Below are 25,842 nucleotides of genomic sequence, written 5' to 3' on the forward strand. Positions count from 1 at the left end.
ATTCATTTTCTTCCAAAAGAAAACAAAAATCCTGCTGGCAGCAGAGCCCTGGGCTTAAATCCCATTCCCCTTCCCCTCAGCACACGGGGAATAACATCACCAAGGGATCATCCAGGCAAAGCCTCAGCTCGGTGTAGTTGGTAAAGGTGATGCTGGAGCCAGTAACTGTGGTTATGAAGTGACAGTGTAAAAGTGGGGTCTCCAGGGGGCTTCAGAGCACTTGGACTCTGCTCAGGTGAACCCAAGCTTGGGGTCTCTTTCAGCCTGAACATTCTGTGATCCTGCAGTTTGCAGAAAGTGGCCCAAAAGGCTGAAATCTTAATGCTTTGGGAGCCTGTAGAGAACTTCCCTAAGAGCCAGGATTTTTCCCAAAGCTTTTTATCAACCAAAACCCAGGATTTTGTTTCTCTGGAGGAGTTCCTGGCACAAGGTCCAAGGTCCTCCTTGGAGCAATGATGTGTCCACTGACACTCTGTGGTGTTTGTGGGGAGCAGGAATCCTGACCCTGTGTTTTAGGGACTTAAAATATAAATAGAAGACAAATTGCTTGTCAGCTGATTCCGGGGAAAGATATTTTAAAATACTTGGGAGAGGAAACTCTGCTCCAGATCCTGGGTCAGCCTGAGGGACCCGGTGCCTGGCGGGCTGCGGGCAGGGATCATCCCATGCTCTGGGAGGAAAGAGTTCAGCTCAGTTCCCGGGGAGTTTATCAACCTGACAAGTTACTCAAGTCCTGCCAAAAATCCATGTGAAAGACTCTTGAAGGCAGATCTCCTGGAATGAGAAAATCTTCCAGTCCTTGGCAGGAAGGTTGAGCCCACGTTGAGCTGCTGCAAAAGCTGCTGGTTTGCTCGGGGGGTTGTTTTTTTTTTTGCTCCAGGTTTGGTTTTTTTTTTTTGCTCCAGCTCCCCTGGAGGATGGAGCTTCTGCCTTGGGGGATGGAGCTTCTGCTTTGGAAGATGGAGCTTCTGCCTTGGAAGATGGAGCTTTTGCCTTGGAAGATGGAGCTTCTGCCTTGGGGCATGGAGCTTCTGCCTTGGGGCATGGAGCTTCTGCTTTGGAGGATGGAGCTTCTTCTTTGGCCAGGGTGAGAGCTGGGTCTTTCAGAGCTCTTGGGAGGAGCAAGGCTCACAACAGCTTTTTACAGAGGGAATTAAGCCCCTGGTGAACAGGGAGTGCTGTGATGTGCCCAGCCATGTGCTATCCCTGTTCCATTCCTCCCTGGCTCTGGGATGGCAGGAGAGCAGGGAAGCTCTGCAGTGTGTCCAGAGCACTCAAAGAGGGACAAAATAAATAAAAAAAAATCCTCCCCTGCCCATCAGTGAGCTGCTCCCTGGGAGCTGGAGCCTGGCTCCATCCTGACAGCAAGCTGGCTGCTGCCCAGGAGCTGGGCTGTGGTGAGGCTGTTGGCAGAGGAGCTGGGGCTGTCACCAGCTGGGAGTTTCCTCCTCTCCCAGCTTTCCCAGAAGAGGAAAAAGGTGAAGCTGCTCTGACCACCTCACACCTCCCCAACATTTTCTCCTCTCACCTTCCCCCCCCCCAGCCCTGCTCCCTCTGGCCCCTGCCTGGCTGAGGGGCTGCAGGAGGAGGTGGTTCCTAACCTGCACCCACCCAGCACCCAGCCCAGGCCTGGCCCCTGCTGGGAGGTGCAAACACCCCCAGACCAAGCAGAGGGGGTGCTGGGGTTGTAAAGGGGGGGAGGTGCTGGGGTTGTAAGGAGAATGTCCAAGGGTGCTCAGGCTGCCAGGGAGATGCTCAGGGATGCTGGAAAGATGCCCCAGGATTCTGGGAACATGCCCCAGGTGGCAAAAGGGATGCTCAGGTATAGGGGGGGCCATGGGGAAGGTTCGGGGGGCCATGGGGAAGGTTCTGGGGACCACGGGGAGGGGGCTTGGGCCATGGGGAGGATGCTCAGGGCTGCGGGAGGAGGCTCAAGGATGCTCGGGGCTGCTGAGGGGACACTCGGGGCAACAGAGGGGGTGGTCAGGGATGCTGAAGGTTGTTCGGGATGCTCGGGGATGCTCAGGAATGCTGAGTGTTTTTCGGGATGCTCGGGGATGCTCAGGGATGCTGTGGGATGCTCGGGGCTCCAGGGATGATGCCGGCGTCCCAGAGGAATAGCGCGGGGGGGGGGCCTCTGGAGGCAGCGGGGGGGAGGTGCGGGGGGTCGGGGCTGCCGGGGCGGAGCCGCGGGGGCCCCTCCCGACATCGTGCGGGATAAAGCTGCGGGGAGAGGGCAGGGGGCAGCCTTCAGCGGGGCTCCCGGGACCGGGGCGCGCCCCTACCCGCACCCCTGCCCGCACCCTGCCCGGCGCCATGGGGAAGGGGCAGCTGTCGGGGGGCGCCTGGGGGGCTCTGGTGCTGCTGGGGCTGATGCTTCCCGCGGCCCCGGTGGGTGCCTGGTACAAACACGTCGCCAGCCCCCGGTACCACACTGTGGGCCGAGCCTCGGGGCTGCTGATGGGGGTCCGCCGCTCCCCTTACCTTTGGCGCCGGGAGCTGCCGGCAGAGCCCTCTCCCCGCCCCAGGGCTGCCCCGCCACCGCCCCCGGGACACCCCCGGACTGCGGACACCCTCCCGCCAGCCCCGGGACCCCCCCGGACCGGGGAGACCCCTCCGGTGCCGCCCGATCCCGGCCGCATCCTGCAGCGTCTGCTCCGGAGGGGTTGGGGCTGGGGCGGCCCCCGCCCGGCTCCCCCCGGGCCCCGCGGAGCTCAGGTAACGGGGACCCTGATGGGGGGGCGAGGGGGTGGGGGAGGCACGGAACCCCGGGGGTGTCACCGGGACCGGGGGACACGGAGCCCCCGCAGCGCCCCGGGGTGCTTGAGGGGTGCTGGAGCAGGTATTTGGGGGGGGGTGTGGAGTTATGGGGGGGTTCAGCAGGTAACTGGGGGGGTGTGGAGCCACATGGGGGGTGTCACCAGGTATTTGGGGTGTATGGAGCCACGGGGGGGGTGTCACCAGGTATTTGGGGGTGTATGGAACCACATGGGGGGTGTCACCAGGTATTTGGGGTGTATGGAGCCACATGGGGGGTGTCACCAGGTATTTGGAGTGTATGGAGCCACGGGGGGGGGTGTCTCCACCTCCCACCTCTGAACTTACCTCCTGAGATTTATCCCACGCAGCCGAGGAGGGGGACAGCGGGGTGGGGTGGGGGCTGTTGTTCCCCCTCCCATGGGATGTGTTTGGCCGAGCTGCAGGGCAGGAAAAGGAGCTGGGTGGTGTCTGTGCCCCCCCGTGTCCGTGGGGCCGGCGATGCCCCCCTGTGGGATCCCCCTCGCGTGGGGCTCAGCCCTGGGGCTGGCTCTGAGCATCACATTTCTTTCCTCTTATGTAAAGCTGGAGCCAACATCCAGCTGAAACTCAGGGAGGTTTTCTGAGCTGTTGGATCGGCCGCTGAAACACGTAGCTGGATTCCTCTCTCCCCTCTTCCTTTTTTTTTTTTTTTTTTTAAACTTTTTTTAAGGAAATCTGGGATCAGGATCTCCTGGGGAGATCCCAACCGGCTCCGCTCAGCCCCGAGCTGCCCTTTTCCTTCCGCATCCCGTCCCGGGTGCTCTGGTGGAGCTCTGAACCCCCCTCCTTTGGGACATCCCTGATTCCACCGCCAGATTTCCCCTTAGGCAGCTCCAGACCCGGAATTTGGGATTCAGGAAGGGATAAACTGCGCTGCTGCTCAGCGCTGAGCCCAGGGAGGGGAATGTTTCCCAAACATCCCGAAGGTTTCAGTGCTGAACAGTCAGGAAACGGGGTCCTGGGTGGGGAGAGAGGTGTGAGGGGGGGCTCTGGGGGTTCAGAATAACCCAGCTCCGCTTCTCCTTTCAGCTCCTCCTGCCTGAGGACGTGGTTCCGACCCGCTGAGCCTGCCGGGGATGCTTCCAGCACCGCAGGAGCTGGGACTGCCCCAGGTGGAGCCCACGCACCCTGGCTGGGAGGAAGAGTCTGACGGGGAGATCTGCGGGTACTTGGACCTCTCAGAAAAACCACACAGACAATTGCATTCCAAAAAACCATTAAAAATAATAATAATAAAAAAAAAAAAAGTGTTTTTTCGTGGCCGCTGTCCAGGCGCAGTGGTGAATTCATCTTGTTCTCCAGGTCAGCCTTATGCTGGGAACTTGGGGAGAAACAAACAGGGAAGATTTTATTTATTTATGTTTAATTTTTATTTTATTTTATTTTATTTTATTTTATTTTATTTTATTTTATTTTATTTTATTTTATTTTATTTTAGATTTCTGTACTGGCTTCTTTGCAATCTGATACAAAAATGCACTGTTTGCTTCCTAGGAACCTGCCCTCATTAAATGAGAATCGATCAAAGGGAAACTTTGGCTTCATTTTGCTGTGTTTTGATCTGTTCGGGGTTTTTTCTTTTTTTTTTTTTTTTTTTTAAAAAGGGGGGCAGAAGCTGGTACAGCTCAGCACGGGGCAGGCACTGCAGTGCCCGGGTCACTCCCAGATTTTTCTGTCATGATTTAATTCCTTGACTCAGTTTCTTCTGTAGCTTTACAGTAAATCTCTTTGACTGCCTGCTGGGGAACCAGTGCCAGGCTCAGTGTCCAGGAAGATGACAAAGTCAGGAATCTTTCCTGGGCTGTGAATCCAGAGTCCTCCTCTATGGATCCCCACTCCTGATTTACCTGCTTAAAGCTCCATTTGATACCTGCTCATGGAAATCAAGGTTATTCCCCATTAAAGCAAGAAGCTTTGGGGCTGGACAGATGAGTTTTTTCTGGAACAGGGCTCAAGAAAAAAAAAGGGGGTTGGGGGGGCTGACTCCAGCTCCTGGGAATTGCAGAGCTGGTGGATTTTGCAGGAAATCTGGCAAAAAAAAAAAAAAAAAAAAGCCACTGTCTTAAACTCCCTGCCAAGCCCTGAGGTCAATAATGGAGCAGGGATCGTGCTGGGTTTGTGTCCCCTGGTTTGGAGCTGAAGGGAAGGAGGATTTCAGGTGCTGTGACACACAAAGGTTCCTGGGGTCCCATGTGGGGGTGCTCAGAGGGTCGTGGGGCAGCCTGGGGGTCCTGGAGGGGGTTGGGGTCCCATTATTTGGGGAGGGGGTCTCATTGGGGTCTAATTTGGGGGTCCTGGAAGGGTCTGGGGTCCCACTGGGGGGTCTTTTGTTGGGATTTGGGGTCCCTGGTGGGGATTTGGGGGTCCTGGGGGGGGGGGGGTTGGGTGTCGTGGTGGGGTCTGAAGTTTCAGAGCAGCCATTTGCAAACTTTGCAGTTTAACTGATGTTAAAACAGGTGATGTTGGAACACATGCCTTCATTTGCTTAGGCTGCTCTGTCCAAGACAGACTGCTTTGAGGCAGAGTAAAGGGAAAATTTGCCACCTGGAAAAAGAAAACAAAAAAAACCAAGCTTAAAAAATTGGTCATTTTCAACAGCAGAAATACTTCTGATATAATGAAGTTGTCTCAGTTCCAGCATCTGTTGCCCTGTTTGGTCAGAAGAAAGGGTTCTATATACAAAAAGAATTTATGGAATCACCTAATGATTGGCTTTGGAAGGGACTCATTTTGGTGTCAGGGTTCCTATTTTCCATTTCCAATAAGTCGTATCCTTCACATCATAGAATCATAGAACTGGCTGGGTTGGAAGGGACCTCAGAGATCATCAAGTCCAACCCTTGATCCACTCCCCCCGTGGTTCCCAGCCCATGGCACTGAGTGCCACATCCAGGCTCTTTGGAAAGATCTCCAGACACGGAGAATCCACTACTTCCCTGGGCAGCCCATTCCAATGCCTGATCACCCTCTCCAGAAAGAAATTCTTTCTCATCTCCAACCTAAACCTCCCCTGGCACAACTTGAGACCCTGCCCTCTTGTCTTGCTGAGAGTTGCCTGGGAAAAGAGCCCAACCCCCCCCTGGCTCCAACCTCCTTTCAGGGAGTTGCAGAGAGTGATGAGGTCTCCCCTGAGCCTCCTCTTCTCCAGCCTCAACACCCCCAGCTCCCTCAGCCTCTCCTCATAGGGTCTGTGCTCCAGTCCCTTCACCAGCCAAAAAATAACTGTTGGGATAAGGAGATCATTGCAGCTTTCTAACTGCAAAATAAAAATAAAATTATCCACCAGAAAAAAAAAAATTCTATGATTCTTCTCTCCCAGCTGCTTCCCAACCAGTTTCTCCTCCATGTTCCCTTTCCCCACCTCCCTCTGATTTTCCTGCTGGAGGGAAGTGATAAAACGAGGTAGAAAATGTACAGGTCTGGTTTGCTCAGGAGGATGCCCAGAGAGGAGGGGGTGAAGGAGGATGGGATGAGGGGTGTGAGGAGTGTGGGGATGAAGCCATTGGATGGGACAAAAGCATCGAGCCCCTCAGTGAACCACAACCCTTCCCTCCTCACCTGGGAAAAGAATTTTTCCAGCTGCTCTTGAGGAGCGTGAGCTGATTCTCTACCAGGGATGTGGAACAGTTTCCTCTGTGCTTCCAGCTCTCTGGAGAGCTCGGGGCCTTCCCTGAGGCTCAACAAGTTCAGTAAAATGGCAGAAAGTTTGAGGAGGGTGTTTAATTACCCCTCTGAGCTCAGGGCAGGACCCAGCCATCCCTGGGGAATGTTAACCAAATCCCTTTGAACAGATCCCGGGAAACTCCGAGCTCCCCCCTCTCCCTGGGGTCTGTCCCTGCCCCCCTCACTCCGGGGGGATGTGTCTGGGCCACAGGGCCCCCAGCACTTGGACCACAGCCCCTCCATGTCCTCCTGCCTCTCCTGGATGCTCCAAGCTGGAACGCAGACCCAGGGCATCCCTTGGGAGGGGGTTGTGTCCCCCCCCCCGCCATGGGCTGGGAACAAAGCCACAGGGGGGACACCAGGTTTTTTTTGGAGATCATGGAGAGGCCCGGAGCATGGCAGGTCCTGATTTTCTTCGGGGTCCTGGTGTCCCCTGACCCCCCCGTGGGGTGACTGCAGCCAGGAAGGGTGATTCCCAGCATCTCTGTGGGCTTTGGGAGATGCGAGGGGCTCAGAACCCGGCAGGTGACAGTGGGACATGTCACCCCTGCCCTCCCAGCACATCCCAGCAGGTCCCTGAGGCTTTGGGGGGTCGGGCAGAGTGTTCCAGGAGTTCGGTGGCACCCGGGTGGCATCGCCATGTGCCATCTTGTGGCCACACGGGTGCCGGGGAGCTGCAGCAGGGAAGAGGCCAAGCTCTGCCACCGTGTCCCTGTCCCTGCACCCTCACAGCTCAGCTCTCACGGGTGCCTCGTTGTCCCCACAGCCCCTACCCAGCCCCGGGAGGGGATGGGAGCTCTGAGCTGAATCCTGTCGGGATGCTGCGGGATGGGGATGCTGCTCCAGGGCTCCATGTGGGATTGGGACCTGGCTCCTGCCCCTGGTCCTGCTCCATCCCTGAGGGATGTGCTCCGCGGGTCCAGCAGCAGCCGCTGGAGCCGGGATGGGTGACAGAGCTTCCCCAGACCTTGTCCCCAGCCTGCCCTGTGCCACCCCATGCGTTGTGTTCCGAGAGGCAGCAGAGTCCCGGGGGACAGGGGAACGTCCCGGCCCGATCCGCTCGGAGTCCAGGGCGGTTCCTTTTCCTGCCCGGCTCCCCGGGCTCTCCCAAGGGAGCAGCAGCATCCCTGGAGGCAGCCGGGCACGCCGGGGCTTTGGGTCGGGACAGGAACCGGAGCCCCAGAACAGGGCTGGCCCAGGGACACACAATGGCTGCGGGAGGAAGAAAACTCCCCAAGGAATTTCCTCCGCCGACGGCTCTGCCCTGGAGCTGTTCCTCACCCCAGCAGGGTGCAGGAGGCTGGGGCTGAGTCCCTCTCCGGGGCTTGGTCCTTCTTGGGAGCGCTGGGGATGGAAAACCCTTGCACAGAGCTGGATGTCCCTGTGATGTCCCCAGATGTCCCCACGGGGAGCCTTGGGGATGAAGCACGGAGCCGGGGGCTGCCACCCCACCCCATCCCACCCCACCCTATCCCATCCCACCCCACCCCACCCCATCCCATCCCATCCCACACCATCCCATTCCACACCATCCCACCCCATCCCTCCAGGCTGATGCCACCCAAGGGGCTGGACATAAGGAGTGGGAGCTGCAGGGAGCAGGAGATAAGGGATCTCCGTGCCTCTCCCCAGGCTGCCGGGAGCACTGATAAGGTGACAGAGGCTTGGGGACACTGGCAGAGATCTCCCTGGCCAGCACCCGGGGCTATTCCCGGGCTGCCCATGGGGAACAGCCGGGTCGGGACACTCTCAGGGACCCTCACTTCCCACCCCCGAGCTTGGCACCATCACCAGCTGCCCCCCCATGTCCCTGGTACCCCCCACTCTGTCACCTCCCTGCAGATATGAGGGACTGGGGCAGATCCCAGCTCAGGCAAGAGGGATGTCCCAGCTCTCAGCAGCCTCACTGAACTTTCTGGGCTTTCACAACCTACAAAGCATGTCATTAATCTTCCTAATGATCACTTCTCCTCCTATATCTCTAAATCTGACCTGGAAAAATGTTTACAGCTCAATAGTGCCACACACAGAGGATCAGAGAAAACAAGAGGGTGTTTGGTACAAGCACTCATTCCCTGTTCCTCTGCCAGGGCCAGAAAATCCTTGGCTTTTCCCCGCTCTGCAAGAGCCCCTGAGAGGGGTCAGGACCCACCAGCCCCAACCTGAGGGGTGCCAAAAAGAGCAGAGCCACCTCCACACCTGGTGGCAAGGCCAGGACTGAATTTGTGACAATTTGGAACTGATCAGAGCAGGAGCTGTGTCCCTGCTCCATGGGGATGCCCTGGAGCTTGGGGTGAGGTCCCTGGGTGTCCCTCCAGAGCCAGGCAGAAGGTGCCAGGGGTGTCCCAGGGACACAGAGCAGGGCTGGAACCTGGGGATCTCTGGCTGGGAACTGGGTGTGGGGTGGATAAACATCAGGGAGGAGGAGGAGGCTGTGTGGGGTGAGGAAGAGCATCTGCCTGCCAGCTGCTCCCACGGCTGGGATGGGAACTCCCAAAAGCTGGAGGAGTGAGGGGTGTTCAGCACCACCCAACCTTCCCCTCATCCTCATCCTGCCTCTGGAAGAGCTCCCAGACCCCCTCCCAGTGATGCCCACTGGGTTATTGCTGCTTCTGGGTGAAGGGGGCTCCAGAACCCCCTCCCCCAGCACACCAGGACCTGCCTGATGCCTCTAATCACAGAACCTTTCAGAGCATCTGTGGTTTGTGTCACCAGGCCTGGAGCAAAGGGGCTGAGGACACAGGTGGAATTCTCTGTCCCTGCTCAGCCAAGGGCAGGGAAGGAGTTAGAAGCAGATGGCAAACAAACAAAAAACCAAACCCCAAAAAGCAGCTTCACTCTTCCAAACCAGTAAGCACACAGGTCACACACTTCCTCCAGGATGGGCCAAAATGGACTTAAATATCTGCCCAAATCAGAAAGCACAGAAATTTACATTAAACCCTGGGAGCATCTGGGGGGTTAAATCGTGGCTCTGTCACCCCAGTGAGTCCAGGAGCTCTCCTCTGCTCCCTCCTCTGATCCTACACCAGCCTCTTGCTGCACAGGGGACACCGGGTACCTGACCCCCCCTTAATTATCCACAAAGAATAGATGGTTTCAGGGGGAAAAATGCATTTTGGGGACATTGGAAAAAAAAATCAACAAATCCAGGTCACACTTGAGGAAATGCTTTAGCTCAATAAGAACTGAAGTATTTTTGAAAAAACTCAGATACCTCATTTGCAGCTTTCTGAACTGGTATTTTCTCCTCCCCCCCCCTTTTTTTTTTTTAATTTTTATTTTGCAAGCTACCGACCCCTTTAGAAAGACACTCAAAAGGGTTAAAATATTCCCTCTGACCACCCAAAAGATTTTTCTCCCTGGTGTTTTTATTGCACTGAATAAAAAGAAAAACTTTTTTGTTCAAATAAACTCAAAACAATTCCTTCTCCTCCCCGCCCCTTCAGTTTTTTGGTTTGGCCAGTGAGTGGAAAAAATCAATTATTTGCACTCCTCCAGCCTGACAAAAAGCATCAGGACTCCACAAAGAGGCTCAGGGGAGCACTTGCCTCATGCAGCACATAAAACAGGCTCTGAATTTCCCAGCTCTCTGGTTTCTTCTCGTGTCACCCAGGGTTTGGAGCCCCACTCTGGGTCTCTCCTTGGCTGCACCACCCTAAGAGCCACATTGCCCAGGGAAAAATGAAGGTGGGAAGAATTGGTGCAGAGAAATAATTCTGTTTTTTTTCCAGGATAATGACTCTCCTCTAGGACCCATCACATCTCTTTAATTCAAGCACGTCTCCTTCGAAGAGAGACTTGATGTGTAACCACAGCAGAAGAATTTTATTTATTTTTTTTTTTAAAGCAGCCTCTAAATTAAAAGTAAATCAATATTAATTTTTGGAGTCTTTAATTTACTGCCTTGAGCTGGCTGCTGCCTTTGCTTCGAGTCTATAAAAAATCTGGTAGGAAAGCAGCTGAGGAAGAAGAAATGCCACGGAGGAGAGCCAGAAAACTGGTGACACGGGGACGTGATGGGACAACAAACCGGGGCCATTTCCTCCTTCTCAGAGGGTTCCAGGAAATGAAGATGAGGAATGCAAAAGGGTGAGGATGGGGAGCTCTGGGTTTCACCAAAACAAGGTGACACCTGGGTGACCTCTTGGCAGGGGCACACGGGATGGAGCAGGAGCTGTTCCCCACCAGGAATATCAGGGATGGGGACAGCAGAGCTGCCAAACCCAGCACTCAGGGGCATGGAGAACATTTTGGAGGTGCTTCACGTCTGCCATGAGCCCAGGGTGTGCCAGAGAAGCTGAGACATCCCCCAGGGACCCCCTCAGGGGCAGGGTGGGCAGGGGAGCTGCTGGGCTGTGTGTCCCCCCCTCTCCAGACAGGGGATCCCACTGCATCCCAGCAATCCAGGGGGAACAGGCTCTGGGGGAGCAGCCTCTTCTCCTGCTCCCCATCACGGGGATGGATGAGCCTTGGCCTGGGTGCCCCTTTCCAAAGAGGAGCAGGGATGGTTCCCTGGCCTGCAGACACAGCAGGGACCCAACTCAGTGTCCTTGTGTCACCAGAGGTCCCCAGGCTGGCCTGGAGGGTGCCAACCCCATGGGGGTGCCCACTGGCCTGAACTGGGGGGTTCTGGGGCTGCCCCCAGCTCAGGGGCTCTGTGCTGCCCTGGGTCAGGACCTGAGCCCACAGAGCCCCAGTGGGCCCGGGAGGCTTCCAGCAGTCCTGACATCCCTGCTCCATGGGTTCCATCCACCTGGGGCCCGTCTCAGTGTCAGTGCTGGTCCCGATTCTGGTGCTGGTGTCAGTCCCAGCGTCGATCCTGGTTCTGGTGTCAGTGTCCATGCTGGTGTCAGTGTTGATGCCGGTACCAATCGTGGTGTCAGTACCGGTTCTGATGCCGGTCCCAGTGCTAATCCCGGAGTTACTCCCGGTCCCGATATCAATCCCAGTCCTGGTGTCAGTGCCGGTCTCGGCGTTGATCCCGGTGTCAGTGCCGGTCCCGACGTCGATCCCGGTCCCATTGTTAGTGTCGGTCCTGGTGTCAACGCCGGTCTCGGTGTCGATCCAGATGTCGATCCCGGACCCGGTGTCAGTGTCGGTCCCGGTGTCAGTGTCGGTCTCGGCATCGATCCCGGTGTCAAGTGCCGGTCCCGATGTCGATCCCGGTCCGGGTGTCAGCGTCGATCCCGCTGTCAGCGCCGGTCTCTCTATTGATCCCGGTGCCGGTATCAGCGCCGGTTCCGATACCAGCCGCGGTCCCTCCTCCCCCCGCCCCGTCCGGTCCCTCGGCCATCCCCGGCCCGACCTGCGGCTCCTCCCCGGCTCCTCCCGGCCCGGCCCCGGCCCCGCCCGCCGGGGGCAGCGCTCAGCATGGCCGCGCTGCGCAGAGCCCCGGCCCCAGCCCCAACCCCAGCGCCGGCCCCGGCCCCGGCCCCGGACCGCCCCTCCGCCCCGGGCCGCCTATAAAACCGAACCCCCGCTCCTCCCACCCCCGCTCCGCCGGCCCGGCCATGGCCAAGGATCAGCTGAAGCCGCGGCTGTGCCGCATGTTGAAGGGGGAGAGCGGGTACGGCTTCCACCTGCACGGCGAGAAGGGGAAGAGCGGGCAGTTCATCCGCAAAGTGGAGCCCGGCTCCCCGGCAGAGGCTGCGGGGCTGCGTGCGGGGGACCGCGTCGTCGAGGTCAACGGGCTGAACGTCGAGCAGGAAACGCACCATCAGGTGTGGGCAGGGGGGGGGCAGAGGGTGGGTAGGGCAGCCCCCCCGGCTGACAGCATCTGGGGCTCTGGGCACCCCCCTCCCCGGCTCTGGGCACCCTCTCCCCAGGATTGGGAACCCCCCCTCCCCGGCTCTGGGCACCCCCGGCTCTGGGCACCCCCAGCTCTGAGCACCCCAAGCTCTGAGCAAACATCCTTTAGCTTTGGACACCCCCTGGCTCTGAGCAAGCAACCTTTGGCTCTAAACACCCCATCTCTGGGCACCCCCATCTCTGGGTAAGCATCCTTTAGCTCCGGGTACCCCCATCTCCGGGCTCCCCCCATCTCTGGGCAAACATCCTTTAGCTCTGGGTACCCCCATCTCTGAGCACCCCTTCTCTAAGCCTCCCCACCAGCTCGTCTCCAGCCTCCCCAGCCCCAGGGAGGCTCAAAGGCTGTTTTTCTCCCCAAATATCCTTGCTGGAGCAGCCTCAGCCAGCTTAGCGTTGGTGGTTGTTGGTGTGGGATGAGTGACCCCCCCCAGATCCTAGGCCTGGGCTGCAATGGGAGGGAAGGAGGAGGAGGAGGAGGAGGGCAGGGCTCTGCGTGCCTGGGACGCCTGGTTCCCATGAGAACAGTTTTTTGGTGTGGTCTGTGTCTCTTCTGGGGAGAGGATGTTGTAATCGTGTGAAGGTGGGAAAGGCGAAGGTGTTTGGGCATGGGCAGGGCTGGGTTATGCAATCTGGTGGAAAGGGACGGGGAAGACCCGGGCTATAGTTCCGGCTCAGCTCTGTATTTTCTTGGTTACTTTGGGCGAGCTGCCTCCTCCTTATGCAGCTCCAGAGTGTATAAATATGCCTTAAAAAAAAAAAAAAAATCTCCTGATAAAGCTCTGCAGATGTTCAGCAGTTGGGCTGGCTGGAGGGTGATAGGGCTTGTAGGGAAATAATGGCTGCTGCTAGCCCTGCTGGGGGGGTCTGAGCCAGCAGTTTCTCAGCTCTGTAACAGAAGCTGCACGTTTCAGGCTGGGTCATTTTCTGCTTTATAAAACTGAAACACTCTTTAGTTCAAAAAAACAAAGAGGGTGAGATTTGAGCTGCTCCTGTCCCGCCGGAGGCACAGAGCCTGGCAGGGGCAGGGAGCCCCATGTGCCCCTTTGCTGCTGGGGCTCTGTGGGGTTCAGTGCTGTAGTAAATGAAACCACAGGGGTGTCCAGAGCTGGGCTGTGCCTCACGTAGCAATGCTGTTTTGGGGGTTCAGGTCCCAGAGGTGTGGGTGTTGCTGTAGCCAAGGTGAGGCAAAGCCTTCCAGGGGGCTGCAAGATGCCTCGTGGTCTCCTGTCTGTGGGCTGGGTGGGTTTTCCTGGAGAACTGAGCCTGTTTGGGTGATCTGAGCCAGCTGCCTGAAAGTTAATGTTTGTCTCGAATGTGATTTCCAAACGCTGGAAGGAGGATCCAGGGCTTTGATCTGGGCAGAGCAGAGGGCTGAGTTCCTGCAAGGCACAGCGTCCTCCTGGAAGCCATCAGAGCTCCCTACTGGAGCTGGGATGCTGGGGATGGGTGATAGCAGAGCTGAGGCAGCCGACTGTGGCTTTGAAATGTGCAGGGGCTTCCCGGGAAGTCGAGTGAAACGGGAGAAATTTTCCTGTCTTCCATTTTCTGCTGGTGGAAGCAGCCTCCTCCTGGCTGCAGGGCTGGGGATGGGTGGCAGGGTCCCATCCAGGAGCTCACAGCCCTGCTGTCCTCTCAGTGTGGTGACATTTGTGTGTGTGAGCAGGAGCAGCCCGGCCCGAGGACACCCTCTGGGATCCTCGAGACAGCAAGAGCCTCTTTCCCTCCCCCAAAAATCCCCAGTGCTGTGGCAGGTCAGCTCCTGGCTTCTGATGGCTTCAAGCAGCAGCTCTGCAGTGGCCTCTCCTCCTGCTGCTGAGCTTCCTGACCTTGGATAAGTAGCACTTTTCCCTGTCCCTCTGAACCTGGGATGGAGCCCGCAGCAAACAAGGCTTTGCTGTTTGGGTGTAACTGTGTTTCCAGCTGAAGCTGGCGGCATTTGTGTCTTTGTTCTCTTTTTGTTGGGTTTTTTTTGTTTTGCTTTGTTTTGTTGGTTTTTTTATATTATTTTTTTTTTCCTGGCCTTACCCAAGGAGCCAAGGCAGAACGTGTTCTCAGGGTGTTCCATCTCTTGGATGCAAAAATTGCCCCCTGGCTCCTGGCCCGGGCGGGCAGTGGGTGCTTGGGGCAGGGCACTGGGGGTCCTTCCCTTCCCCTCTGCCCAAAGCCAGGCTCTCCTTGCAGCCAGGGTCTTCTTCCAGGTCCTTGCATCCAGTCCTGCCGCTTCCAGGTGTTTCTTTGGGAGCAGGAGGATGAGCTGAGCTGCTCAGGGTGGCACCAGGAGGCTCCTTCCTGGGCAGCTGTTGTTTGGAAAGGGTGGGAGAGCCCAGGCTGGCTCCCTGGGCTTGGTGCTGGTGCAGCAAGGGGTGAAAAGTCTGTTTGGGTGGAGCTGCGGAAATCCTGGGGTTGGGACTGGTGCTGAGAAGGTCCCAAGGCGACAGATTTGTTGTGTCCAGAAGAGCTGCAGACTCCAGGCTGTCACCATGGCTCGGAAACGGGTAGGGTGCTGGGCAGGACCTCACCAGCTGCCTGGCTGCTGCTTTGCCTTCCACCCTGCTGCTTGGTCCCCAGAGGGATTTGCTGCCCGGGGGAGTTGTCCCCAAAAGCCCCTTCTGCTCCTTCCTGCTGGTGGGGAGATGGTGAGGGGCTGATGGGTGTCCCTGTGCCAGGCTCAGCCCGGGGGGCTGGGGGATGCTCTGCTCTTTATCATGGCATTGCCTTGCTGCCTGAGCCCCCCCCCCCCCTCAAGAGCTGTCCCAGGCTGGGCAGCACCCTCTGATGTGGCAGCTGGACTGGGAGCAGCTGGACTTTCTGGGTCCTGGTGGAACAGCACCATCAGGGTGGCCACGGTTGGGAGCCCTGGGCAGGCTGCCACGGGGAGCCAGAGGCTGCAGCTGAGCAGTTGGTTGAGGACAAGCAGCCTTGTCTGCAGTCTATAAATTTCATGTTGGTTGTGTTGTGGGTTTTTTGGTTTTGTGTTTTTGTGTGTGGGGTTTTTTTTGTTGTTTTGGTTTTTTTTTTTCCTCTCCAGTCGCAGATATCAGCTTTGTTGACCTTGAATGGAGCTTGCAGGGGGAGTAAATAAATGCTGGCTAATTGTGCATTGGGCTCATTTGTCACTTATAACCTTGGCAGTTGCAGCGTGTTTGGCCACTCTGACCTAGATCAGAGCAGGAGGAAGCCCAAAGCTGTTTTGGGGGTCACCTGGTGCTGTTTTCAGTGTTGTCCAACCCTATTTTGGAGGTCATGGGTCTGTGGTCTTGGCCCATGCCTGGAGCTGGCTGCATTGCCAGCAGTACCACCCCTCCTCCTCCTCCTCTTCGGGATGGAGCTGGAGGAGCTGGCCCAGCAGAGCCAGTTCTCTGCGGTGCTGCCAGGCGGTCTGGAGGTGGTTTCTCTTTTCTCTGCTCCTCTGCATGCCCTGGATTTGCCTTATTTTCCCTCACAGCTCCTCCTGGTGTGATTTACCCACCCCTGCCCGCCTGGGCTCGGCTCCTCCTTTCCCTGCCCTGCGCACCGTGCTGTCACTGCCATCTCCTTTCAGAGCCTCTGTCAGTCACCCAGCCCCGGGCAGGGACAGGACAATGCTCCCCATTCAGTGCTGCTGGGGCTGGGTCCCACGGGGACTGCCCCATCTCCTGCTCCCAGCACTGCCCTGGCCCCCAGCACAGGGCTGATCTGCTTGTTTCTTACAGAATCCCACCCGGGATGGGGGGGCAGCCAGCCCACCAGTGTGGTGGGGAGACCCAAAGGGATGGATGGGTGCTTGGTGCCTCCCTGCACACCCTGGCTCCTTACCCTGCCCTCCCCAAAGGAAGTGAAGGTGTTGGGACAGACTGTGATGTCCCCTGAAGGGACACAACCCGGCATCAGGGTTTGGGATGCTCAGGGGGTGATGATGAAGCAGCCTCAGTGAGAGCTCCTGGCTGAGCAGAGCAGGGGCCCTGGGTGCTCTGAAGCTGCCCTGGGCAGAGCTGTTGTGTGTGGTGGAGGACAGGGGGTACAAAGAGCTGTCACCATCACCACCCCAGGCTGCACCCTCCCGGGGGTCCCCAAAAGCCACTCTCTGCCCTCCTCCTTCAGCACCTTCAGTGCCTGCACGCTCTCACCCTGGAGCAAAACCAGCGGTGTTGGGGGGGGGGATTTGAGGGTTTTTGGGGTCCTCCTGCAGGCTGCAGGTCCCTGGGCTCCTGCTGAGGCTGTTGCTGCCCTGTTTCCCAGGTGGTGCAGCGCATCAAGGCGGTGGAGTCGGAGACGCGGCTGCTGGTGGTGGACAAGGAGACAGACGAGTTCCTCTGCAGCCTCCGCCTGACCTGCACCGAGGACATGGTGCACACCGGGATCCTCCTCAACTCCAACTCCTCCCCCACCAAATCCCCGGCGGGCAGTGACAACGGGGAGCTCTGGAAGTCCCAGCTGGAGGCGTGGGGAGGTGACCTCCAGCGGCACTCGCACAGCTTCTCCTCCCACGGCAGCAGGAAGGTGAGGGCAGAGCCCACCCCCGGAGCACGACCACCCCGGGAGGGTCTTTGTGGGGGGGAGGAAAACCTCCCACGCGTGGCTGTGGGGGGCTTTGGGGTCCCTGCTGGGTGCTGGGGTGGTGGGGGAAGCTGCTCCTGGGCTTCCAAGAGGCAGCTGCTGGGGCTGTGATGATCTCTCCATTCCTGTGTCCCCCCCCCACGAGGGGCTCCAGAGACCTGGGAGCTGCTGGGGGACACATCAGCTCTGGGGACAAGGGACACAGCCTGGGTCTTCATCCCCTCCTGTGGGATGTGCAGCCGTGCTGGAGCTGGGGGATGAGCATCCCTGCCCTGTGTTCTTTGCAGGGGGGAGGGAACATGTGGGGTGAAGGGGTGTGCTCAGCTTTTGGCTGACATAGGAAGGAAATTTGGCTCTTTTTTTTTTTTTTTTTCAAGTGGGCTGAGTCTGGACTGGGATTCAGCACTAAGTGCCTTTTATTGGTAAACTCCTTTCCTAAAAGGAAAGAATTTGGGGTGGAAAAGCCATTTCTGGTCGTCTGGTGCTGGGCAGGTAGCAGGGTTTGCTCTGGGCTGGGAGTGTGGCAATGTCACCTGCCCCAACCAGTGGCTGTGTCACCTCCTGATCCCTTTCACTGCCATGTCCCCAGCACTGTGCTGGCAGGGGCTGCGTGGTTGGATCTCTGTCCCCTCAGGAGGGGTCTTGGAGGTGGGCAGGTGGCTGGATGCTGGCCCAGAAGGGGCTGCAGGGAGGAGAGAGGTGGGGATGTCAGGAAGGGGTCGTGTCCTCAGGAGTCCCCATGGAGTAAGGGCTGAGGAAATCTCCCGTGTAGATAAGAGGTGATACTGGCAGGAGGCACCTCCAGTGATAAGGAGGGGGTCTTACCTCTGTCCTTCCCTCCAGAGCTGCTTGGGGCAGGGGAAGCCTCCTTCCCCTGGGCTGGCAGGACCAGCCTTGCAGGCACTGTGTATATATATATATGATTATTATTTTATTATTTTATTATTTTATTATTTTTATTATTTTATTATTTTTATTATTTTATTATTTTTATTATTTTATTATTTTTATTATTTTTATTATTTTATTATTTTTAAACTTACTGCCTGACTTGAAGCTGTCAGTGTCCTGGGGCTGGGGTTTGGTGGGCACCCTGGCTGCAGGCAGAGGCTGAGGCCAGCAGCTGGTTTTGCTCCTGTCTCCACGGGTGGCAGCTCTGGGTGCTGCAGACTTTCCTGGCCAAGGTCACTTCCCTTTGCTGGAGCCTGGAGTGACCCTGCTATGAGGTTGGGGTGGCTGGAGCTGCAGGATTTGCATCCTGCTCCTCTGCCTTGCTTGCTGCCAGGGGGGGGACACCCACACCAAGAACCTGGGGTGGGGGGGTTCTCCTCCCAGGTTGGAGGCCAGGGGGGGTTGTGCACCCCCAGTTCCTGCAGTGCTTGGAGATTTCTGTCCCTGGTTTGAGCTGGGCTGGGAGGGGACCTGGCTGGGTGGCACTGGCAGAAGGTGGGTTTGGGCTGGCAGTGCTCAGGATTTTTTCTGTGGCTTCCCTGGAGGTGTTGAGTGCAGCTCCTGTCCCCATGCAGACCCCAATCTGCCCCAGTGCAGCATTTTTCTGGGCTGCAGATCTCCTTCCTTTAGGGTTGGGGAAGGGGTTTTTTCAGTGCAGCCCAAAACAAGGGGAAAATGAACCCAAGGGGACAGAAACCTGGCTGTGGGGGTGGGCAGAGCCCAGCACCCCCATCCTGCCCCAGTCTGAGTCTGTAAGATGAGTGACCCCCAACCCCCAAAGAGCTGCCATGGGTGAGGAAGTCCCCAGACCCCCCCATTAGAGCCCTGGTGTCCAGGACCTGGTGCTCAGGGAACCAGGGGAATGCCATGAATAATTCAGGCCTTTAAAATCAGGCTGCCTGTCCCCAGGGCAGGGTGACAGGGCTGGCTGCCAGCCCCCTGTCCCTGCCCTCCCACCTTGGGGACTTGTGTCCTGGGGGCTGTGGTGGCACAGGGAGCAGGGACATTGCCTTGTCCTGTTCCGTGTCCCTGTGCTGGGGGGTTGCCAGCTCACTGCTTGCCCCGTGCAGAGGGATCTGTGTCCCAAACAGAGCATCCCAGACTGGTTTGGGTGGGAAGGGACCTTAAAGCCCCCCCAGTGCCACCCCTGCCATGGGGTTAGGGACACCTCTCACCAGCCCAGGGTGCTCCAAGCCCCATCCAACCTTCAACACTGCCAGGGATGGGGCAACCTGGGCAACCTCAGCACTCTCACTGTAAAAAAAAAAATTCATCCCAATATTTCATCTAAACCCACCACGTCCCCATGGCCTTTCTTGGAGCTCTTGGAAGGCAGCAGGCAGGGAGGGATGTGCTGTTCCTGTGGCCAGGCTGGTTTCATCAGCCACCTCAGTGATGTCCTTGGGACTTGGTGTCCCCAGGTGTGTTTGTAGCAGAAACAAGAGCAGTGGAGCCACCAAGATGTGTTTGGGGTGGTGTAAATCCCTTCCCATGGCTGCTCTGGTCAGGCCAAGGCATGGCTGGGGGAGGGCATGGGGGTGCAAAGGGACCTTTCCAGCTGGTGCTTGGTGTTTGGCAAACAAACCCATGACTTGGAGCTGTTGGATCTGAGCAGGGACTGGGGCTGGGGACAGCAGCTCCTGGGAGGGACAGTGCCACCTTTGCATTGCTGTCAGCAGGAGGATGGGTGTCCCTCTGTTGACCCAGGGGACATTGGCTCTGCCTTTGAGGTGACAGCAGCCCCCGAGCCCTCTGCATCCCACTGGCCCAGACTGGGGAGGAACTGGTGTGACTGGGGACAGATGTGGCTGAGTGCCTGGGTGCCTGTGGGGGACCCACAGGTGTGGGGTCAGTGCTGAGATCCAGGCAGTAAATATTTACATTTCTCTTTGGGTCAGGATTAAGAACTTTTTTTTTTTTCCTGTTGCAAATAAAACTGTGTTGCAACATCTTCAGTCACTGGAGAGCTGGAAGGAGGAAGAAGGAGGGGGGGGTAACTTGGGGACAGATGTTTTTGGATAACTTGGCCAACTCAGCTGAGGCCCAAAATTTAGGGCTTGTAGGATAACCACAAAGATATGTAGTAAACCCTGACATGAGCAGAAATGTCTGCAGCAATTATATAATTAAAAACAACAACAACAAAACACCCAAACCAGAACACACACAAAAAAAAATTGTCTCATTTAAATGAAAGCGTTTCCCTGCAGCATCCTCTGCTCCCCCAGGCTCAGACCTGTGGGGAGGGTGATGAGGGAAGGTGATGTGGTGATGGGGAGGGCAGGGAAGCTCCTCTGGTCCCACCTGGGTTGTCCCCTCAGCACAGAGCCTGTGGCCATGTCCCTGCTGAGTTTACTTGTCCCAGAGCAGCTGGTTTTGGGGGGATGCTGCGGGTCCCCCAGGGCTGCAGCTCTGCTCTGCTTTCCTTTGCTTCAAAGCCACTTTGCAAAGCCACTCCTGGACCTGCTGGCCCCTGGGGTTGCTGCTCTGCTGGGGAAGGTGCCTGCAGGGAGCTGGGAAGCAGAGGAGGGGGCTGGAGACCCCAGGGTCTCCTTGCCAAGGGTGGCAGAGGGGGGTGGTGGGGAGGGGTCTGCAAGGCTGGGCTCACTTTTGGGGCTCATTTTGGGGCTGAAGGTGTCAATCCTGTGCGTGGGGCAGCAGTGGGGTTGGTGTGTGGGGGAGCTGGTGGCCCCGTGCTGGTGCTGACCCCACTGCATTATTGATGTCCCCGGGCTCAGTGGCATCGTGTGTCCTGGGGCTGGGCAGGGCTGGGGGGCTCTGGAGCATCCTGGGGATCCTCCTGCAGGGTCACAGGGCCTAGCGAGGGCCTGGGGGTTGCTGTGGCACCCCAAGGAGATGCTGGTAGGGATCTGAGCCTCATCCTGCTGGCTGCAGCCCCGAGCTGAGCTGGGGACCCTTCCCCACGGTGGATAAGGTGAAGCAAAACCAGTGCTGCTCATCCTGCTGGGGTCAGCCCTGGCTCCTGCCTCCTGCACCTTCCCCAGGCTGTGGGAAGCGGGTTTGGATGCAAACCCCTTCGTTTGGGGTGGGTTGTGGCTGTGTCCTGTCAACCAGAGCACCCTGAGCTGCGGGTGGGCTGTGGGGATGGAGGAGGGGGCTGAGCAGGCAGGATCGGGGCAGAGTCTGGTGGAGCAGCTTGGCTGGGGGGGGTGTGGGGTTATTTTTGTGCCGGGGCAGCTCAGGAAGCCCCTCCCGGGGAGGAGAGCATCCACCCCACAGCAGAAACTTCCTCTGCCATGATATTTTTAGTGAAACACAAAGCGAGTGGAAGGGAGAGGGAGGCAGGAGGCAGATTAGGATCGGGAGGAGCTGTGCCCTGCCAGGAGCCTTTGTTCCTGGGGCCACGTGCTCCCTAGGGACACCCAGTCCTGCGAGGGGACAGGGAGGGCACCCCTGGGACCTTCCACCTCTCTGGGATGGGGAACAGGACTGTGGGTGGGTGGGTGTCTGTGTAGATGCTGACAGCGGGAGATGCTGCATGGGGTCCAGCTGGATCCCTTCTGCAGGATCCATGGGATCCCTTCTGCATCCTCAAGGGATCCCAAGCTTTCCCTCCCGATGATGGGAATACTGCAATGAGGAAGGAGCTGTTGGGAATGCATCCCTGCTGCTCCCAGGGATGTGCTGGAGCAGCTTGTTTCAGTAACAGCTGCCAAGCGGGCTCCTCGCCAGCCTTTAATGGATCTGTTCAGTGGTAAAAATATTAAATGGTTTCGAAGAAATTAAAAATCTGGCAGGCTCGGGGCCTCCTCCGTGTGCCCTGGCAGCTGCACGGAGCCTCTGCTGAGACTTTGCTCTGTCCCTTGAAGTTTCTCTGAGCTGGTTGGGCTCGTGGTGCTGTGATGGTGGAGGAAACCTTAAAACACTGCTGGCTTTGAGTATTGTTCTTCATTATCTCTTCATTCCCAAGGGTTGTGGAGGAGGGGCCACAGCTCCTTTATCCAGGACTGTCCCTTGTTGGCACCATGGCTGGATAAAACATCTCCAGGAGTTGGACCTGGTGGTGCTGTGGCTTGGGGTGGATCCCATCTCTTCCCAGCCAGAAGCAAGGCTCTGGAATTATTGCCCTGGCATCACCCTGATGTGTGTCAGCCCTGCCCTTTGGCTGGGGAGGTTGATGCTGGGGTTGACCCAGCACTATTGGAGAAGTTGGTGTATAAATTGAGGTCTGAATGGAGCCAGGTTTGGCTCCTGGTGTGGAGGATTTGCAGGCAGTGGTCTCGGGAGACTCCAGGATGAGATATGAGAGTGAAAATGAAACCTGTGATCAGCAGAGGTTTTCTGCATAAATGAGGAATTAAAAACCCAAGTTGTTGAAATAATTATTCCTGGCAAGATCATATTGTAATTTAATTTTGTGACCTGGACTCTTGAGTCTTTCAGTTCCACTGCTGGGTCCATTTAAACTGTAACCAGACTTGGAGCTGGGTTTTATGGGCTAGATGTCTCCTTTTCCCACTAAAACTTTGTACCTGGAGACAAAGTCCTGCAACAAAGTGGTGGGAGATGTCTGCTAGGGGTGAGACTGTGAAAACTGAATGGAAAAGGAGTTTTATGAGCTGGGCTGGTGGTGCTGGGGAAGGGAGCAGGATGGGGAGCAGTGCTGGATGATGTCCTGGCCCATCTGCTGCATCCCTGGCTGCTCCCCCCGTGGCCTCCTGTGGTTAAACCCTTTAATGGGGATTAATCCCGTTAAAGAAACACGATAAAGAGCAGCACAAAAGGCAGTGGAAGGGCTAATCCTTCTGCTCCTGCCCTGGCAGGCTGGGTTCTCCCCTTGCTGTGCCACCCAGTGTCCCCCATCCCAGGGTGGGATGCTCCAGGGTGGGACACATCTCTGGTGGCTTTTCCCAAGTCCTGACAGCTCCTGCCTTGCCGTGGCTCACCCTGGGCTGACAATCCCTCAGGAGCAGCCAAAGGCCATCCCAGGTAAATCAGATAATTCTGGCCCTGGGGCTGCCGATGCTGAGCAGGATTTAATTAAGAGGATGAGTTGGAAGCAGAGGGAACAGTCTGCTTGGCCTGGAAGAATTCCCTCCTCTTGTCCAGCAGCTGCTGATGGGCTCGGGGCTCCCGTGGATACAGGGGGGCTGTGTCGGGGGCTCCTCTCCAGCCCTTCCCGGTGGTCTCGGTGTGCCCGGGGGCAGCCCCGGTGGCTGCCGGCACCGCGCTCCCGTCTGTGCCCCCGGGCGTTATCGGGAGGAGCAGCCGGAGCCTGGCGGGGATCCCGGGCTTATCTGTCACTTGGAGAGCCTCCCTCTCCTTTGGAAAGCCCCTGCAGGCTGGACCAGCCGTGGGGTTTTGCCTCCAAACCCCCTTATCAGCCCCAGCACGGAGATGCTGCCCCGGCTGGAGATAAATCCCAAGGCAGCAGCGGCTTTGGCACAAAGAGGGGCATCATCCCTGGGCTGCTTGGTTTTCAGGAGCTGGGCTCAAAATGTCTTCTTGGAGCCGAGTAAGGGTGGTGTGAGTGAGCCCTGATCTTCCCCCGTTGCACTAAGTGACCCTTTGGCCCCGTGCTCTGCAGCAGGAGGGAACTGGTGCCAGCACTTGGAGCTGGGGGCTGTGGATGGGGGTGTTTGGGGTGTGGGGGTGAGGTCAAGGAGAACCCCAGGCAGTGCTTGGGGGGGCTTTGGGGGCTTTGTTTAGATCAGCTCCCTGGGCAGATTTTTTTGTGCAGAAGCTTTTGAGCTGTGGGTTTTTGGGAGGAGGGGTTTTTCATGTGTGGTGCTGAGGGTGAGGAGCGAGGCCCCTCACTCCTCCCCCTTCTCAGCAAATTGCACCCTTGGATATTTTATTGCTGGATTTTTTTTCAATCCAAACGGCCTTGCAGTGGGTTAACCCCCAGCTCGGGTGCCACAGGGCTGCCTTAGCTCGCAGGGTAAGGAATGCAGAGGATGTTTGGGGCCCTCCCCCTGCCCCGTTTCCTCCAGCGAGCTGGGCCAAGACAAATATTGGTTGTAAACTGTTGAACTTCCCTGGTCCCCATGCTCCCTGGTGCTCACAGAGCAGAGCCTGTTCTCCCCTTTCCATGGGCAGGGGCCGGGCTGGGGGGATGCAGATGTGTCCCTGAGCTGGAGGCAGCTGGGGGGGTGTTGGGGGTGTGCAGTGAGCGTGCAGTGAGCGTGCAGTGAGCCCCTGGGAGCTGGAGCATCCTCAGAGCTGTGTCTAGCTCATCCTGCCCAGCCCCAGCCTGGCCATGGGGTGGGTTTGGTAGTGGAGAAAGGGGGGAGATCATCCCCGAAGAGCCAAGGATGGTGGCTTGTGTGGTCTTTCTCCCCTGGATGTGCTTCACTGGGCTCTAAATGTAAATATATTACCTGTGAGAGGCTGTGGGGGCTCTGGGGGAGGACCAAGAGCCATGTCCTCAGTGGGCTGTGGGGCAGAACTCAGGCTTCTCCATCCTGTGTTGCCCACCTTGGCTAGTGGTGGCTTTCTGCAGGGCTGCAAGGGATTATTGACCTGATGGGGACTGCACCCCCTCCCCAAAAATCCAGCTGTTGGGGCAGCTCTCAGTTCTGGGGTTGGTGCTGGGCTGTGGATTGCAACCTCAGCCCTTGAGAAAAACAACTTTCCTGGGTGTGCTTGGAGAGCTTGGCCTGTTGTGGGGTGTCTGGGGTTCCCTGGGGAGGGACCAGGGTCCCATCAGTGACCCTCACCGTCTCGTGGTGGGGGGTTCCCTTGGCATGGGTGGGGATGGGGTTAGGAAAGGGACCTGGAGCATGGTTAAGGAATGGTTTGGTGATTGCTCAGGGCTTGGCCTCAGGCAGAAGCTGCCAGGTCCCCACAGGGCAGGCTGGCATGGGGGGTGTTTGGGTCCTGCAGGGTCCTGTCACCTATCCTTAGTGGGGTGCTGAGGACATGGAGCTGTTGTGCCATGGGTGGCAGTGGTGTCTCCCCTTTGGGATGCTCAGAGAGGCCCTTTCCCAGCCCCTTCTGCTGCCTTCCCATCCCTCAGTGTTCCTGCAGCAATGCCCTGGGGGTCCATGGCCAGCGTGGGAAGGACTTTTCCCCCTGTTCCAGCAGCTCAAGCTCTGTGGGTTGAACCCTTCTCAGAGGCTCCTGACTTCCTTTCCCTCCAACCCACCAGAAAACATTGATCCCTCTGGATCAGGAGTGGAGATGATCCCATGTTTCTCCTCTTGGATAAACCCAGCCCTCCAGGATCCCTGCTGCTGCCCTGAGTTGTCCTGGAGCAGGGAGCATCCCGGCTGCTCTTGGCAGATCCTGCTGGAAAAGTTGCCTCTTTTAAAGAAAACACGTGCACGTGGCGGGTTTGGGCTCCTCCATCTCCTTCCCTGGCTTTCCCAGGGCTCAGCCAGCTGCTCCCTGCTCCCAGCCAAGCCCGAGCTGCTGCTCCTGGCTCCATCCCTACTGCGGGAACGTGGAAGCTTTCTCTGGATGAGGCTGCTCCAGCAGAGCCCGGGAGGGGGGAGGTGGTGGAAAAAAGCTGCTTCATGGAGCTGAGACATTCTCCAGCTATGGGGTTGCCAGGGAAAAGCAGGGATGGCTCAGCTGGAGGCTCTGGGGGGATGGGGGGGGGATCAGATGGACCCTGCAGAGCCGGAGCAGCCTCTGCCCTCGTTGGGGATGGGATGGTTGGGAATGTCACCACCAGGGACGTGGGGTTTTCCCCGGGATCTGACCCCCCCCTTTGCTGTCCCTCTCTCCTGAGAGGCTCCTTTGTGCTGTGTGGGGGATTTGGGGTCACGCCACGCAGGGTGCCGGGGATTTTCGGAAAGGGACAAATCCGGGTTTATCCCCGCGAAGCCAGGGCAGCGGCAGCCGAGGTCGGGTTCGTGTTTCTGTGGCAGCAAATCGCTGAAAGCTGAAACATTGCCCGGAGGCAGGGAGTGAAAAAACCCTTTCCCCAGCACCCCCCGGCGTGTCCGGGGGGCAGGAGCTGTGCTGTCCCCTCCTGGCAGCATTGTCACCGCGGGCTGGAGATCAGGCGTCCTCCCCACCCTTCACATCCTTCCTCCCCTTGTTTTCTCCTGCCTGGCGGTTTCTCGGAATAAGAATTTTTTTTTTTTCTTTTTTTTTTTTTTTTGTGACGCCCGA

The 25,842-nt window shown here is 57.6% G+C and overlaps 2 protein-coding genes across 4 annotated transcripts in view; both read left to right on the forward strand.

Annotated features, from left to right (window-relative positions):
• Window positions 1-2,289: 2,289 nt before the first annotated feature.
• Window positions 2,290-4,091, forward strand: NPW (neuropeptide W). Its single transcript, XM_030460240.1, has 2 exons — window positions 2,290-2,718; window positions 3,829-4,091. The coding sequence occupies exons 1-2, from the start codon at window positions 2,317-2,319 to the stop codon at window positions 3,862-3,864; spliced, it is 438 nt and encodes a 145-aa protein (XP_030316100.1). The 5' UTR covers window positions 2,290-2,316; the 3' UTR covers window positions 3,865-4,091.
• Window positions 4,092-11,814: 7,723 nt separating this feature from the next.
• The window catches only part of SLC9A3R2 (SLC9A3 regulator 2), a 29,865-nt gene continuing 15,837 nt past the window's right edge, over window positions 11,815-25,842 (forward strand). Inside the window, exons 1-2 of one of the 3 annotated variants that reach the window (XM_030459567.1) lie at window positions 11,815-12,185; window positions 16,492-16,752. In XM_030459567.1, coding sequence (XP_030315427.1) covers window positions 11,976-12,185; window positions 16,492-16,752 — 471 coding nt within the window. In that variant the 5' untranslated portion in view covers window positions 11,815-11,975. Of the gene's footprint in view, window positions 12,186-14,665; window positions 14,769-16,491; window positions 16,753-25,842 lie in introns of those variants that run through there. The other 2 variants (XR_003988153.1, XM_008490584.2) reach the window with 2 other exon arrangements.

This window comes from Calypte anna, chromosome 14, assembly GCF_003957555.1.
Source record: "Calypte anna isolate BGI_N300 chromosome 14, bCalAnn1_v1.p, whole genome shotgun sequence".
NCBI classification, from domain to species: domain Eukaryota; kingdom Metazoa; phylum Chordata; class Aves; order Apodiformes; family Trochilidae; genus Calypte; species Calypte anna.

Excerpts from the sequence above, each read along its gene's own strand:
- NPW (XM_030460240.1), top strand. The coding sequence starts at position 2,317 with ATGGGGAAGGGGCAGCTGTCGGGGGGCGCCTGGGGGGCTCTGGTGCTG. Across the intron at positions 2,719-3,828 it reads CCGGGCCCCGCGGAGCTCAG|CTCCTCCTGCCTGAGGACGT; the intron begins GTAACGGGGACC and ends TTCTCCTTTCAG.